General features: G+C 39.0%; 1 protein-coding gene across 3 annotated transcripts in view; it reads left to right on the top strand.

Moving 5' to 3' along the window:
• The window catches only part of Pdlim5 (PDZ and LIM domain 5), a 163,924-nt gene that overhangs the window by 133,221 nt on the left and 10,363 nt on the right, over positions 1 to 20,340 (top strand). For all 3 annotated transcript variants that reach the window (XM_031375680.1, XM_031375679.1, XM_031375678.1), the window contains one exon: positions 10,328 to 10,502. In XM_031375680.1, the coding sequence (XP_031231540.1) occupies positions 10,328 to 10,502 (175 nt within the window). The remainder of the gene's footprint in view (positions 1 to 10,327; positions 10,503 to 20,340) is intronic.

Below are 20,340 nucleotides of genomic sequence, written 5' to 3'. Positions count from 1 at the left end.
TATAGCAGTCTTTCCTTGTCTCCCTAATGAGGACTCTATTTGTGAGGGTTCTATTTATGTGGGTACTTTAAGTCCTAGTTCCCTTCCTTCCTTTCTCTGAGATTAGGCTGTTTGGGTTTGTTTGTTTTCTGTCAAGAGGATGGTAAACAAGTTATTTTAATTGCATCTTGAAAACTATGAAATAGTGTATATACTTACATGTTTTCTTATGCAGATACACTCAAAATTACAATTATTTTTATAGTCTTATAGTCCAGTCTGCTCCCAAACTCACTGTGTAACTGAAGTTGACCTTGGACTCATGACACTCCTGCCTCAACATCTCAATGTAGAATTGTAGGAGAGAACCACCATGCCTAGCTAGAAATTTAATAGATATTTTTGTATGGATGTATGTACGTACATGTTTTCATGTGTTGAGGATGGAGATTAATGTCATGTCTTCCTCGATTTCTGTCCATTTTATTTTTTTAAACATAATGTACTAGTCAGGGTTCTCTAGAGGAACAGAACTTATATAATGAATATATGAAATGTGGGGTTTATTAGAATGGCTTACAGGCTGTGGTCCAGTAGTCCATCGAAGGCTGTCTACAAACTGAAGGGCGAAAAATCCAGTGGTTGTTCAGCCCATAAGGCTAGATATCTTAGCTGGTCTTCAGTACAGTATATGCCAGAATCCTGAAAAAGTAGGCCCTCATGCCCATAAAGGAGTGGACTTGCCAGCAAGAGTGAGGACAAGCAAGCAGAGAGAGCTTCCTTCTTTCATGTCCATTAATTTTAATGTTTAAAGTCAAATCTGATATAGCTTAGATTAAAGGTGGATCTTCCCACATCAAAAGATCTGGGTTAAAAGTGAGTCTTCACATTTCAAATGATTTAATTGAGGAAAAGAGTCTTCCCAAGTATGCCCAGCCTCTTGGGTTTTGTTAATTCCAGATGTGGTCAAGTCTAGATAATCCTCACAGTTTATCTAGACTGGCTTCCCCACACCTGAGACTTTACATGCTTGTCACCATGCCTGGCTTTTATGTGGGTCCTGGGGATCCAAGCTCCAGTCATCATGTTTGCATGGTGAGTGTTTTACAACTGAGCTGGCTTCCAGGCTGCAGGTAAGGCTAACAATTCTTTTTAATATTCCTGAGATTATTCATTACACCTCAACTTGGCTTTTCATATACTGTTTGTTTGAGTAAGCTATCTTAAGCAGGTGCAGGTGCCTGCCATCAACCTTGCTGAGCCTCCTTTGATACCTAGAACCTCATGATGGAAGGAGAGGCCTGACTCCTGCCTGTTGTACTCCGCACCTACTATACTCTGACCTTCTCCTCTGTGCCGTGGCACACACATACAAACATGCAGACACATGCTAAATGAGATTTGTAGACTTTCAAAAATAAATATTTTGTTTGAGTCCTTTTCTGTTTCTTTTGCTTTTTATTTTTTCATTTTTTATGAATAATGCTGATGTTCCACAATAAAAGCATGAACTTTATTTCCCACTATATGTCATACATAGGAACAGTAATGAAATTATTCAGAAAACACTGTATGTATTATGGTAAATGAAATTATTTGCTGACTTTAATTAATTTTAGCAAAACCCTGTGTTAACATCTTGTGTTTAATCTGCTATGTAATTACAACTATGACCCAAAGAAAATTTTTGTGTAAGGTTAATGGAGAGAAAAAGGCAAGCCTGTGTACTGAGTAATATTTGGTAACATGCAATATAAAAAACAATAAAGAGAATGGTGCTTAGTCCAAGTTCCTATATTCACTTTAATTAAGACTTTCTAGATCCAGTTTAATCTGAGTTCTTAACGTTGAAAGGATGGCTGCCAATGGAAGAGACTGTCCTCGTGAGGTGGCAGCGATACTTGATACTTAGCCTTAGATGCACCTGCTCCAATTCTTCATGGTGGACATGCCAGCATTCCCCACTGCTTACATAAATGATAATAGTTTAATCTGTCCAGTTTTGCTTTTAATCAGTGAATTAAGCAAGTCCTTAATTCCACTTAATAAAAATTGCAGAAACCTCAGAGTGTCCTCTGATCTTAGATCTTGGCTTAACTCTTTCCATTTTTGCTGCATATAATTTCATGCCTGGATTATGAAAAGTAGACCGTTGTTTATGCTTTTAACATAAGGAACTTGATAGAAAAATGCATAGAGCCTGTTTTCTCTTGGCTACCATCTGTTTAAGATGGTTGGAAAGGGCAGAGAAGAAAGCACTCACTGTCCGCGATACTATGCACATGTGGCCATACTGCCATACGATTTAGTGTGTGTAAAATTTCTACCATACCTTCGAGAACATACTCGGCTGTTGAATTACAATTCAAAAGTGTTACTTTGATATGGGCCAGTTATTTATACAAGCCCAAGATTAGCTTCAGGGTTTCAAATAGGAACGCCCCCCACAGTTCAAACAGTTGTTTTTCACATCATAAACTCATACATGACTTCTGAAAGCCAAGCTGGAGCAGTGGACACTTGCCTTTTATCTTTATGGTAACATTCATATTCATTAACATTTTAAATATTGGCTCATTCTTCTAACAATGAAAGGAAAGTATTACATGATTTTTATAAGGAATCAGTATTTTTATGGTTATTTCTAGGTTAATTCTCATAATTTTCTTTGTTGCTTATTTTTTCAAAAATATACAAACACAACCACATACTCTTTTTAATTGTTTTTCAAAACATAAGAAATCCAACCTTACATAAATATGCTTTCTTTGAAGAATTTTGCACCTATTAAAGAGTAAAGAACAGATAGCCATGTTTAAAGCAAGAAAGAAATATTATTGTGGAAAATAGAATAGCCTATTAAAATATATGAAGGTCTTAATGTAATCTAAGCTGTTGGAGGCACTAGGACAAGTTTGTTCTTTTTGGAATGGTGGTTTTATAAGCAAAAGGGAAGTAATAATGCTCTCATACATTTGTTTTCTAAAGTATCCAAATGTGCTCACGTTCTAGTTTGATCGTTGCTGCTGTGATGTCAGAGTGCTTCCTCTGACTGGATGGTCTGCAGAGGAAAGGGCGTGTTTGGCTAGACTTGCAGACCACAGTCCACCGTTGAGGGTTGTTACCACAGAAACTAAAACAGAAATCATGGGCCAAGGCTGCTTGCTGGCTTGCTCTCTTACTTTCTCTCTGGCTCATGCTGTGCCAGTGTCTTTGTATAGCTCAGTCCCACCTGCCTAGGGATGGTGCCACCCACAGTGTGAGGTTCCTTCCATCAGTCACAGACATGCCACAGGTCGACCCGATCTAGGCAGTCCCTCAGTTGAGATGCCTTCAGATGACTCTAGGCTGGGTCACATTGACAACTGAAGCCAATTAGGGCAGCTTAGTAAGGAAATTAAAAATTAAAATAGCAGAAATTATCGTCTTGATTATGATCAGAAAGTTAGTATTTCCAGATTTCTCTCATGCTTGAGGATCACATTTGCCTTCATATTTTAGTGAATCAAAGCAGTCTGTGACAGAGAACATGGCATATAATTGGTTCATAATATGTGTTTGAATGAGTGAGTGCATGGAGAAAAAGACTTCAGAATCGAATGTCATTTGGGGAGCCAGATTTTCTACTTATACCTTTATTGGCTTCTGTGGTATTTTCTCCTACATTTTATCCTGTTAGTCTGTCTTTAAAGTACTTGACACTGCTTGCTCGCTATCCAAGGAGCACCTCTTTTTTTCTGCTGTCACTGAATTATACTTCAGCTCTATAACTCAAATGTGAACACACTGTGACTCTTGAATCATCCTCATAGCTTTGAATTACAGTTCAGCTCTATAACTCAAATGTGAACACGCTGTGACTCTTGAATCATCCTCATACCTCTAGACATTTGTCCTGAGTTCACATATTCACTATCTTACTCTACTGAAATGGACGACAATAAAAGTTTTAACGGCTTCACCCATCTGAGGACCAAGACCATGAGTGTCCTCGTCTATTGCATATTCTTGTGTAGTAGTATGTCTTTACATTGGACTTTTTATATACACTTGCTATCCTAGTTTAGTTTCTATTGCTGTGGCAGACACCTTGACCATTGCAACTGAGTGGAAAGAGTTCATCTTAGAGCTTATGGTCCATCGTGAAGGGAAGCTAGGGCAGGAACTCAAAGTAGTAATCTGTTTCAGGAACTGAAGCAGAAGCCATGGAGGAACACAGTGTACTGGTTTGTACGTTGTGGCTTTCTCAGTTTGCTTTCTTCTATAATACACTACATATATGCAGCGGCCTGGGCCTTTCCATATCAATTACTAATCAAGAAAACGCCCCCATAGATATGGCAGAGTACAGTCTGATAGTGGCAGTTCCTCACCTGTGACTTATCTTGCCAGCTGTGTCTAGGACTGCATCGAATTAGCAAAAACTACCCATTGGTGAATGTTGGAAGAGCTGTAGAGATAAACATGCTAACTTTTTACCTCCTACCACTTACCCCATGTGTTAATCAGGTTTATATTTCAGAAAAAATAACTGAAATAATCAACATTAAAAGATTAGATGTTTGTTTTCCTTACTACTTTTAAGATTTTTAAAATAAATTAGTTATTTGACAATTTGTATCGATGTACATGATGCATACTGACCACATTCACACCCCTCCCCTTCTCCCCACTTAACGTCTTTCTCTATGAACCTCTTTTTCAGGATCACATCTGTTTGTCTTGTTTATGACCTACTGAGTTTTATCAGGGCTGCCCAGGTGGCAATGGGTTAGGAGCTCTCCACTGTAGCTTGGAACAGTAGGTATACAACTGGAGACAATGAGTCCTCTGCTAGACAGTAGCAAAATTAGCCATTAGTTCAGTGGTAAGTCCATTGTCTACTACATAAAATCTGTGAGTGTGTTGTAGCTCAGTAAAGGAAAAATTCTGACACTCAAGCACTTAAACTTGCTTATTGATTCGAAAGTAATTGGTAGAACTTGAGTTGTAAATTACAAGAGTCCAGTAAGCTCCTTTCACTTCCATACCTGATCATTGATGGGACCTGTCTTGTGTAGATCCAGTGCTGGTAACTATGGCTATGAATTCTTGATTGCAAGTGGCTGTGTGGAGTCTTGAGGTTGGCATTTCACAGCTTTTCAATGTATTTTTCAGCTCTTACATACTTCCACAAAGTTGTCCAACCCTTGGAGTCTTTTCCATGTAACTGTAATTTAGGCTGAGTTCTCAAGTGTGACATATTCTCAGCTTCTTGGGCATCCACAAGTCTCTAGTTTCACTCCCAGTCCAGTATAATAATAGGCTTCTCTGATTAAAGCTCAGGACTTTTGGTTGATAGATATAAACATATATTTAGAAGGCAGTTTGTCAACATAGTTACCCTACTTGGAGAGGAATTCTTCATGCCTCTGACTAGATAGGCTTATAGTACCAAGCATGGGTTCTCTATGGAGCAGGCCTCATATCCAATCAGAGGGCAGTAGTATACCAACAATAGTTGGACTAGGTACTGGCAGGTTTTGTGTGTCAACTTGACACAAGCTGGAGTTATCACAAAGAAGGGAACCCCCTTTTATAAAGGAAAAGCCTCCAGGAGACCCAGCTGTTAGCATCTTCTTACTTAGGGATCAAGTCCATTGTGGGTGGGGCCATTCCTGGGTGGGTAGTCCTAGGTTCTATAAGAAAGCAAGCTAAGAAAGCCAGAGGAAACAAGCCAGTAAGCAGCATTCCTCCATGGCCTCTGTATCAGCACTTGCCTCCAAGTTCCTACCCTGTGTGAGTTCCTGTCCTGACTCACTTTGGTGATGAATAGCTATGGGAAGTATAAGTTGAATAAACCCTTTGCTCCCCAACTTGCTTCTTGGTCATGATGCTTTGTGCAGGAATAGAAACCCTATTACACACTATTACTACACAGATTTCAGGCCATTGTCCTTTTTGGCTTGTGAATCTGTAATGAAGTCTCATCATGACAGGAGTGTGTGACAGAGGAAGCCCATCCACCTCACAGCCTGTATCAATAGATCAAGTTGTAAACTTCTACTAGGCCCCATCTTTTAAAAGGGTCTACCACCATCTCCTAGCACTTTGGATGGGGACACAAAGCCATGTCACGTATACTTCTCAGAAACATTTTATATCTGAACTGTATAGCATTGTAAACAAAATCAATTAATTGCTTGTCTATAACTTTTTTTTAAGACTTCATGAAGGCATAAATCATTCTTATTCATAGTGATAAAGCCGAGCTCATAGCTCAGTGCTGAGTAGTTCATAAAGCAGTTGCTTCGCTTCACATCCATGGCAGTCACTATGCTTTCCTGGCTGTGCAGTTTTCATCTGTTAAGTGGTAGCCATAACATTCTTGTAATGATGCAACAATTCCCTTCTTCTCTGTTTCCATTTTAATTTCTAAGCATAACAAAAATTCCATAGATGTGTGGGTGGCTTTGAATGTGTGGTTTTGTAGATGTATGTGTGCTCTTATGTGGGTGGGTGTGGGTGTGCACATGTGAGCAAGAGCTCACGTGGCAGGAAATGGAGAGGTGAAAGAAGTAACAAATTTGTTACATCATCATGACGAATATTTTTAAAACTAGTAACTAAACTGTTTGCCATTCTGTGTATTTTACTTGATTAATTAACATTGTTTTATTTGCTGAGCAATCTAGTATACTGATAAAAGTATTTAATCCATGTTTAAGTTATTTGGTGTTAATCTCTGTAAACACTAAAAGTTGAAAAGCAAATGGAATGACCGAGTATGGATGTGTATCATTATAACCCTTGAAAAACTCGGCAAAATCAGTTAATGAAAGGGACATTCCCACGGTTTATTGAATAATAGCTAATGGCTTTGAATTTCTAGAGCTTTGTGGTGCTGAAATAGGTTTATTACCAAAGGAAAACATTTCAAACAAAGTTCCAGTCGGGTGGAGATCATCCACAAAAGAATCCAAGTTTAATGAAAATTGTTCAGGATTAAGGTTGAAGAAGAAATCTAATCTAAAGTGGGGCTCACTTCCCACTGTACTGATTCATGATGGTTTTTGTGGCTTAAGTTTCCACAATGTGAAATGGGATGATTCTATGTTCTTATGTGATGGTCTTACCAGAAAATAAAGGGAAAGGAAAACAGTGCTAATGATAAGTAAAAATTGTCATCAAAATGGACAATTTTTACAGTGGTTTCAGTATATTTGAAGCATGTAGTCCTCATGGATGAATATTTTTCTGAGATGGTGCAGTAATTACCATGGAAACAGAAGTCACTTTTTGCTGTTTTATTCACTCAGTACCTCACTTTCTTATACCTCATCTTGCCAAGTGACTAGAGCCATAGGGTGGTACTTAGTTACTCAAGAAGAGTGAGATTCAGTCCAGAGAAATAGTGTTTGATCCACATCATAAGTAGCCATGCCTTGGGACTGCTCAGGGCCCAGTTGTTACCAGGGGCCACATAGCTTTGTATGTGCTGGCCAGTGTGCTAGCACATAGCAGCAAACAAGTGTGAGAATTTCCTTCGCATCCAAGGTGATATGTAAGACTAACAGAAAACGGTAGCACGCACAGCCTCCTTATTTGTATTTAAGATACATGTTTTGTGATTAAAAATGCTTTTCACGTAAATAAGTTAGTTCCTCATGTACCTTCTTGAGGCCTGTGCCAGATGGATTATGTCCTATTCTACAGTGACTGTTTAAGGATTTTTGTACTCATTCATTGCTTAGAAATGTCTGCATGACTCAGTACTTTAGGGCTTATGCATAGATAATGTGATATGGTAGATGAAAGGGTTTCATTCTCTTTGAGGTCTGATTTCCAGATTTTCCAATTAGTAACTTTTGCATTTGAAACCCTAACCCTAATCCACATTGAAGAAATGGCTTTCTGTATAGTTTAATGGTAGAGACAACAAAGTGAACGGCCCTTCTTTTTCATGTTTGATTAAGTGCCTTTCAGTCTCTAGTCTTAAGGTAGTTCTTCGGTTGCAAAAAAAAAGTGTACATATTTCGTACCCATTTTAAGAATTAATTGACTTGGAAAAGAAAAGATATTAATAGGAGTTTGATAAATAGTAAATTATCCAGGCAGGAGTCAATAGATGTTAAAAGAGAACACATCTCTTAGTGGTCAGTGGAGACTTTGGAGAAGAAAGCAAAACTTGAATGATCCTTGCAGAATAGAGCAAGGGTAAGTACGTAGCTCTTACTGGACATTTCATTGGCTGAAGGTCACAAAGGTGAGGGTCCATTATGACTTTCTAAAGGGACCCTGAACATCTCTCTCTCTCTCTCTCTCTCTCTCTCTCTCTCTCTCTCTCTCTCTGTGTGTGTGTGTGTGTGTGTGTGTGTGTGTGTGTGTGTGTGTACTCTTGCGCACTCATGCATGTGCTACATGTGCCCATAAGAAATGGGGAAATGTGAGAAATTACAGATTGCATCTGGGATAGTGATGAAACTTGTCCTAAAAGTCAAGGATTTTTAGGGTAAGATTTGGATAAGAAAGGGGTTGACTTAAGAACACTTGTTATGAAGTATTAGGGACATGGAGAGCAGAATGCCATCTGCACCTGCCTGCGTGAGATAATTTAAAAAGGGAGGTTCTTCAGAAAAGCTTTAGTATGTCCAAGAAGAGACCTCTTTGCATGCTTTAAATCTAAAGACTTATACATTGAGCATGGAAATTGCTTTCCAGTACTTCAGGAGATAGCAGACTTCTGCATAGGAACTGAAGAGCTATGGTGAGATTGTGTTGTGAGAGTAAATGAAGTACTAAGGGAGAAGGTACACCCAATGGGGATGGCACTAATGTCCTTTCCCACTTGTTTAAGAGAATATGTGAACCAAAGAGTGGAAACATGTTCTCAACCTAGTTCCCTGGTATTGAAAGCTCCATTGCATAGAGTGAACATCACCCCCAGCACCATAGAAGGCCAGCGATTCTGGGTCTGTGATTGCAGATCTTTGCAAACATATTTGATTCTGATAAAGTATCCTGATGGCTATCTCAATTAATTATGTACTGTTCTAATCATACCTGTAATAGACATTATCGCTTGGGTGGACGAATCTATGTATCACATGCTACTGATTTGTGTTCTATGTGTATGCTTTCATTTAAATTGTTTCTTTTAAACCATATAAATGTGTAGCTTTTCTAGTCCATTTGATTTTAATTGTTTATGGGTTAAGAGAAGGCCTCTGCTGGTTTCAGACCCACTTATATTTACTCACCAATGGATTGATTTATTCATTCATTTCAGAGACTGTGTTTGTCAGAGCTCTTGGGAACATGCTATGCTGAAGAAGAAAATACACAGATGTATTAGTAGAATAATTAAGACATTCATGGAAAATTATGGGAGCATAGGAGACAAACATTTGATCTCTGTTATGTGGAAGGAACCATGGTAGATGAGGGTCAGGGAGGAGGTCTGAAATAGTTCCCCGAGGAGTCTAGTCTTTAATCATACTATGGTGGCTGCTATGCATATAATGGTAAGGGTAGAAAATGGCATTGCTGGGGACGAAGGCAGCCTGTGCTTAGGAGCTGTGTGCAAGAAGAAATGAGGTAGTGTGGTATTGCTGTAGCATGAAGTGAAGGCAGAGAGGTGAAAAATGGCATTGACCAGGAGGTGACTGGATGGACTCATGCACAGTACACATGAGCTGCATTCACTGGTCAGAGCAGGGAGATTCCAAAACCACTCTACAGAGTCTGGTATGCCAGCATTTCAATCTTCAGTGCTCACTAGGAGAATGAATGTCAGGGAGAGGAGACATTTTGGCAGCTAGTCCAGAAAGAAAACATTCAGGACCTCAGTAGGAAGCATTGTGAGAATGGAGAAGATAGACAAATCTGTGGAAACCTGAACCTGTTCTCCCCAGGGCTGGCAGGGCAGGGATGATGCTGGGTAACTAGCTGATGTGCGTGGTACCTGATGATGTCATCTTCTTGGAAAATACAAACTGGAAGACAATAGAGCAAGCCCTTTATCTTCAACACACTGATGTTTCCTGCATGCCTGTGATATATTTGGAACTAAATTTAATTAATTAAAGTGAGCAGAGACAACTGATAGAGTTACATTACCTGTGACGGTCACCTAAGCATATCTCCTTGTGAAAGTAAGAAAGGAGTGGATGCACACCATTGTTGTCGCTCATATTGTGGCTAATCCTTCTTTGTTCTCTGTTCATTTGTTTAACTACCACTTAGTGTTTGGATCATAATGTTGCCACAGCGTCAGTGGGTATGTGAATAAGTTAAGCATGATTTTGTTATTAGGAAAAGTTCCTATTTGGCTTTTTCTCATTCTGATTCTCTTGCACTTAACTCCTAGCACCTTCTACTGGGAAAATTTCAAACAATGCAAGTTCTTCAGGTACACGGGCACCTGTGAATCCAGCTGTGGTGCCGCCCCAGCCAAGTGACCAAGACACACTTGTCCAAAGAGCTGAACACATTCCAGCAGGCAAGCGGACTCCCATGTGTGCCCACTGCAACCAAGTCATCAGGTCAGTTGGTTCGTTTTGAAGTGTTCTTCAAAGTACTTTATACTAATGTTAATCTTTTTAATGTTCTGTAACATGTAAAAGTTTGTTAGTGAAAAGTATTCTTGCTACAATTCCGTATAACAGGATTACCATGTATAACCATACTATTTTGATGAAAAGTAATCCTTGGCTCCCTAAAATATCACCAGTTAATTCATTTCTATCAGATCTAGAAAAATAATTATTAATGTAGTAGCCCTTTATAAATATTAGAATTTTGAGGCTTGAAGGGACCCTGACATTATTTATCTCAATGTTATTATTTTACAAATTATACAAATGAGGACTTTCATTTACTTGAAAAATAACTTGTAACATAAAAGACAAAACTTTGAGCCCTGGAGAAAAGATTAGATTTTAAATGTTCAAGCTGTAAAAGTAGACCTTTGTATTTGTTCATAAGTGCCTTAAGTATTAGAATGCATCTTTCAAGCATTTTCCTCAAAATCTATTTTATTGTCTCTTAAATTCCCAAAAGGTAAAATGCCCAGAGAATTTTTAAGCATATTGTACTACAGCTTATTAAAGCTCAGCATCCTTATGAGTGGCTTTTAAAATGTTATGAGGTGTGCATGTGAATGCTGGTTGCAAACATCTCACCAGAAAGATCTTTGTGAGTTGCCTTGTTGGCAGTAAAAGTAGTTGCTTGAAATTCTTATACTGTCTTCTTTTCAAACAGCACTATTTTGAAACAGTTGAAACAATGGAGTCTATAAAGGCAAATAAGTTTAAGACTAACATTTCCCATTTTTTATGTTACATTAATTTTATCTAGAATGATATTTCTAGATCATTATTAATATGGAAGGTGGGCTGGTCCAATACTTTAAACACCAAGTATAAATAAATACTCCTCTTAACCTATCAGCAGTTAGATACCATGTCAAGAACAAGAGTACACAGCACAAGATAAAAATAGACTAGCATTTTTTAAAGATAGTTCACATGTGACCACTTAAAAATGTAGAAAAACATAAACCAAAATCATATTTATACATATCGTTCCACCCAAGTTACCTACTATTAATTTTCTAGTTCATAATTCTTGGGGGAAGGCAAGGGGATGAAGGAGTAATACAGGGTTTCACTTTAGCTTAGAACTCATTATGTACTCTAGACTGGCCTCAGACTCTAAAGAACTGGTGTTTTATACTTGTGAACCACCTTGCCCAGCCTAGTTCAGAATTTTAAAACATACACATGAAAAACAAATATTATCTTACAGAAATAGAATAGATTTTTAATCGTTATTTTTCTTGTAAATTGTAATTCTATCTTCTTCATAAGAATATGGCTGCCTACACATTATTTGATCAGTTATAACACCAGTAGACATGTTAACACAGAAGAAGGAAATTTCACAAGGCCCTACCCTAGACAAGAATTATAGCTGACTAATTACTGCTGAGTGAGGGAGATTTAGTCTTTAGGGATGAGCCCCTAATTGATTAGTTAATACCAAGTGTTAAGCCCTGAAATCATGTACATATAAGCAACACTAAATAGACTCAGTATGGGATGTGTGTGTGTGTTTGCGTGTGTGTGATGCAAGAGGGAACAGGACATAGGAATTAGAGTTAGGTAAGAGATGTGGGTAAATGATGTAATTGTATTTTAGTGAATTTTCTTGTAGAAAGAATTATCCAGTAGCCATGTTGGTAGGTGTAGTGATTACTGAGAGAGGCCGGAGCAATGGAGGTCTCCAAAGCCTAGAGCAGTGGAAACTGAGCGGAAGGCATTGAGTAAGTGTTCAGTGAACTAGAGCATGATGCAGTTCAGTCAGTTCGTTTGGATTCATTAGTTATTCTTCTCCAAGTACTTCTATAGGGCTATATTTTATATAAATAATCTAATATATAATCTAATGTACCACTGCTTTATTCTAGCTAGTAAAATACTACTTTAATTACTAATTATTTTGATTTAATATTAATAAATAAACTTTAATAAATATTAACAAACAAACTCTGTCTAATAACATGATTTCTGTAAGTTACCCATACTGGTGCTGATACTGTATTCTGAATTATAATGTTCTTTGTGGAAACAGGATCATTGCTTTGTGTGGTGCTGCTTAGTAAGTTAGTGTCAAAGCATGTGTGTTGCTAATTCATGTCCGATTATCAACTTTGATACTGTCCTATAATCACAACCTTTAGTTGATTTTCCTTGAAAATAGGAAGCTCAAAGCAGAACCAACGTGCGCCATTTCTCCTTGCCTTAATTCCAGATTTAATGGTAGACCGAGATGCTTCAGTGTACAGACTTTCTGCTTTATGAAATAAATACGTATTCAGCTAAGGAGATGAATGGCTGTCACTAACTGTCCCCTCATCTGTTGAATTTTATAGTTTTGTATTATGCAGTTCTTGTTATCATTGAAGCATTAAAGCTTCATTTACTAAGGAAGTTAGCAGGAATGGGGATTAGCTCATGTCAAGATCATATAACAATAATTAGCATAGCACATTTGCCTGGTGCTCAAGTTCTATAGCAGCTTGCAAGCCCTGCAGTCGGCTCAGAGCCCTGGTCAAAGCATAAATCCAGATCTTGCCCTCAGTGACAGTATTACTTACCAAAGCAAGAAGGTGTTAGATCAAGTGACATTATCTGGGACACCTGTTTTTAAAATGAGCCGCAGTTGTGGGCATGCTACTTTCAACAGAATATTATACCCTGTCAAACTGAGAAATGTAAAGTCGAGTTTATGTTGTTAGGTTTCCATTAGTTATGTTTTTTAGAAGATTTGCTTATTTTCAGGAAATGTAAAAGATGTGATGTTAACAACTGAAGTGATTGTCCTCACAGTTGTCCATACTTTACTGATGATTTCATTTTGTTTTAATGTTTAAATTTTTCTTGTTTATTTGAATCTTGAGAAGTTCATGGCTATTATCCCTAACTGATATTCGAAGGCATCACTTTGACTAGTTACAAATGCATAAGGTATTATATTTAGAAACTTTTCGTGAAGCTTTTGATTTGTGATAAAATATTTTGAATCCAACTAAGGTGGACCTAACATTTTGCTTTCTTTAATGTTTGTGAATGCATTTGCTGTTTGAATACAAGTGTAGTAGGAGCACATCCGGAAGGTGACTAACATAATTTAGACCACGCTCTGTTTCTTTTTGGAGCACCAGGCATCTGAAGGACTCAGCTTCCTGGTGTCTCACTAAAATCAATTGCTGTTTGTACTGCACAGGGCTAACGGAACTGTTTATGTTTAGCATCTTAACATCCGTTTGAAAGAAGAAAGAATTTGCGATGCTTGGATTTCTTCCTATGTATAGAATGTTTGGACAGTAGTCATGTTTCTGTCATCCCATCTCTGCCTGTAACACACCAGAACAACATTCAGGCACTTCACTGTTTGTTCTTCTGAGAAAAGAAAATTTTATATTACTGAGATGTTTTGCTTGGTAATTTTCAAAAGGAGAGCTGTCCTGGGATGCCCCAAGGAGAAGCATGCAGAGCGTTTGCCTACTGCATCCCCCCCTTGTCAGTTTCTGAACTCCTTTCAACTCCTATATTTATAGGTCTTTTTTATTGTCCCTTCTGGTTCAGATTTTATTTGAAAATAAAAGGTTTCCTGGCTTAATGTATCAGCTGCTGAATGTAAGAAAACAACTAAAAACATTGGTCAAGATTTATAGGCAAGATATAAACCAAGATTTTACTGTTTGTGATAGAGGAAAAAAAATGAGAACAGAGTAGTCTAACATCTATATTTGTAGTACAATATCACCATTGAGATCCTGGTTGGATGGCAGTGTGTAGTGGATTCTTAAATATTCCAGATGTTGTGCAAAGTATCTTACCTTGTGATTACATTTGCTATTGATACTATATATCAAAATGTAGATCCATTGATACTACATATCAGTACATAGGTGAAGAAACTGAAGAACAGACAACTCACATTTGTCGGAATTGCTTAGATTGTAAATAATAGTACCGGAGTTTAGTCCAGATCCATCTAAACTCTATTTGTTTCGTATCTGTAACAACCGTTGTATAGGAGAATGCTTACAATTATTAAAATGACAAAAGGAAGTATAGAACTTAAAAATCAAAGGAAGCTAAGCAAGATAATAATAAAGGCAGCTCTTTGCTAAATGTGATTGATTTTGTCTGAAAGCATTATTAGAATTACTCTAAAGAGCTGTCAGAGTAACTCCATGAAACATATTCCTAGGAGGACTAGCTGAGCAAACTGGCTCTGAGACTCATGTGCACAAAAACTCACAAAGCTGGTGAAGTGGGAGTGCCAGGACTAGAATCCGTGTCTGTTTGGTTATGAACTACGTTTATTAATTAATTCATTAAATGTTTACTTACCACTATTTTCTTTTTCTGAAAACATAATAGTAAATAGCTCTTATGGCCAGGTCTCTTTATGGAAAGACCATAAGGGAAATGGCCAGCGTTAACAGTTAGGATTCCTGACTCAGTTGACGTGCTATAATGCTCAGTTTCTTTTGTATAGCATTCCGAGCTGTCTAAGTTATTACTATTACGTCGTAAACAGATAGACATACAATTATGTGTCTTTATTGGGTCAGGAGAAAAATAAATTAAGCAAGTGTGGCTTACTCTAACAGTATGGCAGTATATTTTGTTCATACATTAAAATGTACAGATAAATAAGGCAGGAGTAGCTTACATATAGGTTGAACAGTGGAACGTTTTTAGCTACTCTAAAGCAACTTTGTAGCATCTACATGCATTTCTTTTTTTTTTTAATTTTTTTATTAGATGTTTTCTTTATTTACAATATCTCCTCTCCCAGGTTCCCCTCCCCCCCAAAACAAAACAAAACAAAACAAAATAAAATAAAATAAAAAAACAAAAACTAAAACAAACCCCTGTTCCCTCCCCCCTTGCTCACCACCCAACTCCCTCCTGTTTACTGGCCCTGGCATTCCCCTACACTGGGGCACAGAACCTTCACAGAGCCAAGGGCCTCTCCTCACATTGATGACCGATTTGGCCATCCTCTGCTATACATATGCTACTGGAGCCATGAGTCCCCCCATGTGTACTCTTTGGTTGGTGGTTTAGTCCCTTGGAGCTCTCAGGGTACTAGTTAGTTCATATTGTTGTTCATCCTAAGGGGCTGCAAACCCTTCAGCTCCTTGGGTCCTTTCTCTAGCTCCTTCTTTGGGGGCTGGGGGTGGCACCAGGCAGAAACAAGGCAGAGTTAAAGGTTATATGAAGTCGTCTTTCGTCTCAGCTGGTCAGATGCCTCACCCACCTCTTCCCTTCCCTCCTTTCCCAGTCAGCATGGATGTTGTAAGGCCGGGCTGCTGTAAGCGGAGATGAGTATTTCATTCCACCGTGCAGTTACCTTCCCAGGTCACAGGTGGAAACCCAGTGCCACGTGGAGCAAGAAATCCTCAGTGTTAATCTGCTGTTACCGAATTTGTTAATAATTTACTGACACCCAGAGGGACGTGTGCTTCCTTCTCCATTGGAGGCTGCTGTCTCATGTAGACATAACCTCAGGGTACTGGGGGTGGGGAGAGGTCTTCCACTGCAGCAAGGAGGATCCAGTTAGGCAGGCATGTTCCCTCATGCTGGTTTAGAGCAAGGGGCTCTGACAAGAGCAGACTCACTCTCTCTCCTCCTATTTTAAAGGCACAGAGTCATGTTCTTTACCGTCCAGGATTTCCCTTACTGTTCATGTTTAAAAATAAAGGAAACAATGAAATATTTTTAAAGTTATTCTCTTAATAGACTAACTATATTTTTAATTGTTAATAAAAATCTTTTTGTCAAAACATTTTTTACTTGCTTTTAAAGAATACATGTGTTGCAGTAAATCTCCAACCCAAATATACCCTAGCAATGAGAACACAATTCAATTAATATGAATACATGCTGTGCACCTACCATCTTCCCCACTACACTACCATCTTCCCCATATAAGACAGTCCTTAGAACCTGCGGTTTCTCCAGGTCAGGTGCTTCTGCTCCGCTTTCCTGCTTCCTCCTCTTCCATTGTCCCCTCCCTCCCTCCCTCCTCCCCTCCCTCCCTCCTCCCCTCCCTCCCTCCCTCTCACCTTTCTTCCCTCCCTCCCTCCTTCTCACTTTCCCTCCCTCCCTCTAACTTTCCCTCCCTCTCTTTCTCTCTCTCTCCCCCCACCACAACCTTCATCTCCACCTTCCCTTCCTTCTCTGCCCAATCACTGACTCTAGCCTTTATTTTATTGATTAAGGTGGGAAGGAGGCTTACAGGAAATCACCTGAGTGCTTACTCATTCCTTGTTCACAGCCCCTCACAGGAGAATAGCATTAACTTCAAATATAATTAGCCCCAAGGCTATCCACAACATACATGCAATGTGGTGCTGAAGAGATGGTTCAGTGGATAAAGCACTTGCCATAAAGTATGAAGACCTGAGTTCAGCTTCCCAGAACCAAGTAAAAGCTCAGGATCCCATGACCCCATAAGTTAGACTAGTTGGCAGTGGCCTGCTGAGAACTCAGCAGGAAGTCCTGCCCCAATAAAGAAAGGGGATCAAAGAAGATACCTAATATCAGCTTTGTGCTTTTACACACAAGTATGTCTAAGTGTGCAATTACCACATATAGCTGCATCAAAACACATGAGAATGCACACACATACACAAAAAAAAGACCTGGAGGGCCAGCCTTCTGAATTACAGAGAGGACACAGAAGTGAAATGGGTAAGGCCATTCAGAATGAAGCTAGTGTTGAGACATGGCCCACAGCTGCCTGTAAGCAGACTCTCCCATTCGGATTATGGGGTGGTTGTTTTTATTTGGTTTGGCAATCTACTGTGCATTATGATAAAAAAATAAGAGGAGTCTAAACTGTGCTTGCTGCAGAAATGTGGGATTTGTTTTCAAGGATCCTATGTGAGCCTGGCCCTGTGTGCTCTGAGAGGTCCCTCACCATCATGAACTTCCAGAAGGATGCATGTCATGAGGCTGCTTCCTATAGTGGCTTGATACTGGCTCATGTATCACACCAAACATTACTCATAGAAGAAATGACTCTCTAAGGGCTAGGTCTGGTCTAGTGCTGTGATTCATAGACCCCAATTCTCTAGTGGTCTGATTTGACCCTAAGACATACTTAAGAAAATCTAGGAAACAGTGTGTGTTCCTTACCCAGGTATTAGATGTCGGTCACCCTCCCCTCCCAGAGGAACCTCCTCAGCTATTTGGGATTAAGGATATGCTCCAGGAGCTTTCAGTTTTAATCCAAGCCTGCATCAGCATTCACATTTCAGCAGAATGCAGTCTAGAGCTGACTGACTTCTTTTGAAAACTGAAAATATCCACTAAGGATGCTGGGCTTGCGACTGTTCTGTTTGTGGTGATAAATGAAAAGCTCAACCTAGCATTGCAAAAACATTGCAATTTGTTTCAGTGGCCATAGAGAATGTGACGGAAAGCCCAAAGTCCTATCATACTCTACATTATAATTTTTATGACTTATCCATTAGATACCTAGCTAGTGGGAAAGCTTAGAACACTTAGAATATTTTGTTCAGCTTTCAGAATGTAGCTTCTTGATGTATCTTTGGTAAAGTATATCTTGATGTATCTTTGCCAAATATATACTGAGGAAAATTAATGAAATAACTTGTTTAGTGAGACTGCTTTTAAAGCAGTTATAAATGGGGGAATAGCTTACTGGAGGTAATAGATTTATTTACAGTAAGTGACACACTGCTGCCGTTTCTTTTTCTTTTAGAAAGAGCTAACTGATGCCTTCCTCGTTAGTCATTGCAAAACTAATTGTGAAGGACAATCCTGCTTGCCCTTAAGCTTTAGTAATAATACACTACGTACCTCTAATAGAGCAAAGTCACACGAACAAAAATACCATCAAAGTCTTAATAAACAGGTTAAGAAAAAATAAAACTAGAAAATACTTTAAATGCTTCACAGAAAAAGTTTCATTTACATCAAGGTTTTCTGCTGCCTGAGTTTTGCAGAATTGAGAGCTAAATCCGAGTAAACACTAACGTTTTTGGTAAGAAGCTTAGTATGTGGATTTGGATATGGTGGCACCAGATTGTTGGTTGTGGGGAGCAATTACCAAAAGAAACAAATGGAAATAGTTTGTTTTTATATGCATGTGTGTGTGTGCCTGTGTGTTCTACAGAGTATACATGAGTACGTGAGCGCATGTACCCATGTGTGTGTGTGCAGAGGCCAGAGAGAGATGCTGGGTGTGCTGTACCAATCTCTGCTTTCTTGCCTTGAGACTCTCTCTCATTGGACCGGAGGCTCACCTCTCTGACATGCAGTGGTGCTCTCAGGCTCCCTGTTTTCAGGTCCAGATGTGGAGTCACGGGCACATGCAGCCATGCCCTGTGGGATGGCTATTAACTAGCAGATTTGTGTTGTCCCAGGTTAGAAGCTGCTCTGAGTGATGCTTTTTCCCATGATGTACTATTAAATCGGCCTAGAAGTCCAGTGCTACATGATAGCCAATAATTGCCTATGGCCATTCTGTGATGCTGGTTTCCAGTAGTAAAATTGAAAGCAGAGGCTCAGTTGACTCGAACACTGGGAAGTAGAGGCATCAGCCCATAGCTTTGGCTCAGTCGGTAATTTTTTTGATGTTTGCCATATCTTTTGACTACTCTCTGGCCTTGCCACTCCATCTGTTGAACTGAGTTATAATAATTGCCCTGGTCTGTCTCATAAGAATGTTGTATGAACAGATTAGATAAGTGTAAAAGTGCCTTGGAGGTAAAGCCGTTCGAGGAATAAAAATTAGTGTGATGTAGCTACTGAAAGTGTGTTACGGAGGCTAGTCTGCTTCTTCTCCAGGCTTCTAACTAGATAAGGCTTCATAATGGGCTCCTCTTAAGTAAACCGAACACACCTGAGCATTTCATGGCTGGAGTATGTAGGAGAAAGGTCTCTACACAAACATCTGTTACCTTGATAAAAATACACATTAAAATCAGTCAGAGCTGAGCATGGTGACATTTATATCTATAGTCCCAAGCATTTGGCAGGCTGAGGCAGGAAGAGCATGAATTTGAAGCCACCTAGGGTTACCAATTAATTTATTTTCAGCTTAGGATACAAAATAAGCTCTTGTCGCCCACTCCCATCCCCCCAAATCTGTCCTATTTAGAGAAGGAGGAGGAGGGATTGGTAGAGCTTAGGTATAAATCTTCAATTATGCAAAAATGATTTCTGTAGAATGCCATGCCTGTCCGTGGTAGCATTGTCATGTATAGTTAAATACAGTTTGAGGGTAGATCTCAGTTAAATGTTCTTAATGCAGTGAATTTTGAATCGGTCATATTGGAATTAAATAAAACCCTTCCAACTAGCTTCAAACAATTGATAATGTACAACTTAGTTTCTGTGGTCAATTTAGAACGGGAACTTAAAACACTTAATAAAGTTGTGAAATAAGTTTATTACATCATTTGTAAGGAAGAAAGACTGACTCTTCTCAGAAAATCATTATTTTTAAGGATCTAACATTGCCAAATTGAGAATTTTTTTTCCCATTTTCCTTTTGTCTTATAATGTGTTGTTGTGATTGCCTCCTCTCTGTCCCAGTCAGCATTCTCTTCAGTCATAGTGACACTGACAGAATGACTCACTGCAACTCAAACAGGCCCTGAGTCCAACAACAGGGAAAACTGCCAAGGGCTAGGACAACTCGTCCCCTTTGTCTTCACAAATAGTCTCTGTGCAGTTGACAGTACCCCCATGTTCAGTCATGTGCAGTCAACAGTACCACCACACTCAGTCCTGTGCAGTCAACAGTACCACCACACTCAGTCCTGTG

The sequence above is a fragment of the Mastomys coucha genome, unplaced genomic scaffold (genome assembly GCF_008632895.1).
Source record: "Mastomys coucha isolate ucsf_1 unplaced genomic scaffold, UCSF_Mcou_1 pScaffold16, whole genome shotgun sequence".
Lineage (NCBI taxonomy): Eukaryota > Metazoa > Chordata > Mammalia > Rodentia > Muridae > Mastomys > Mastomys coucha.
This window is presented reverse-complemented; position numbering and strand designations above follow the sequence as displayed.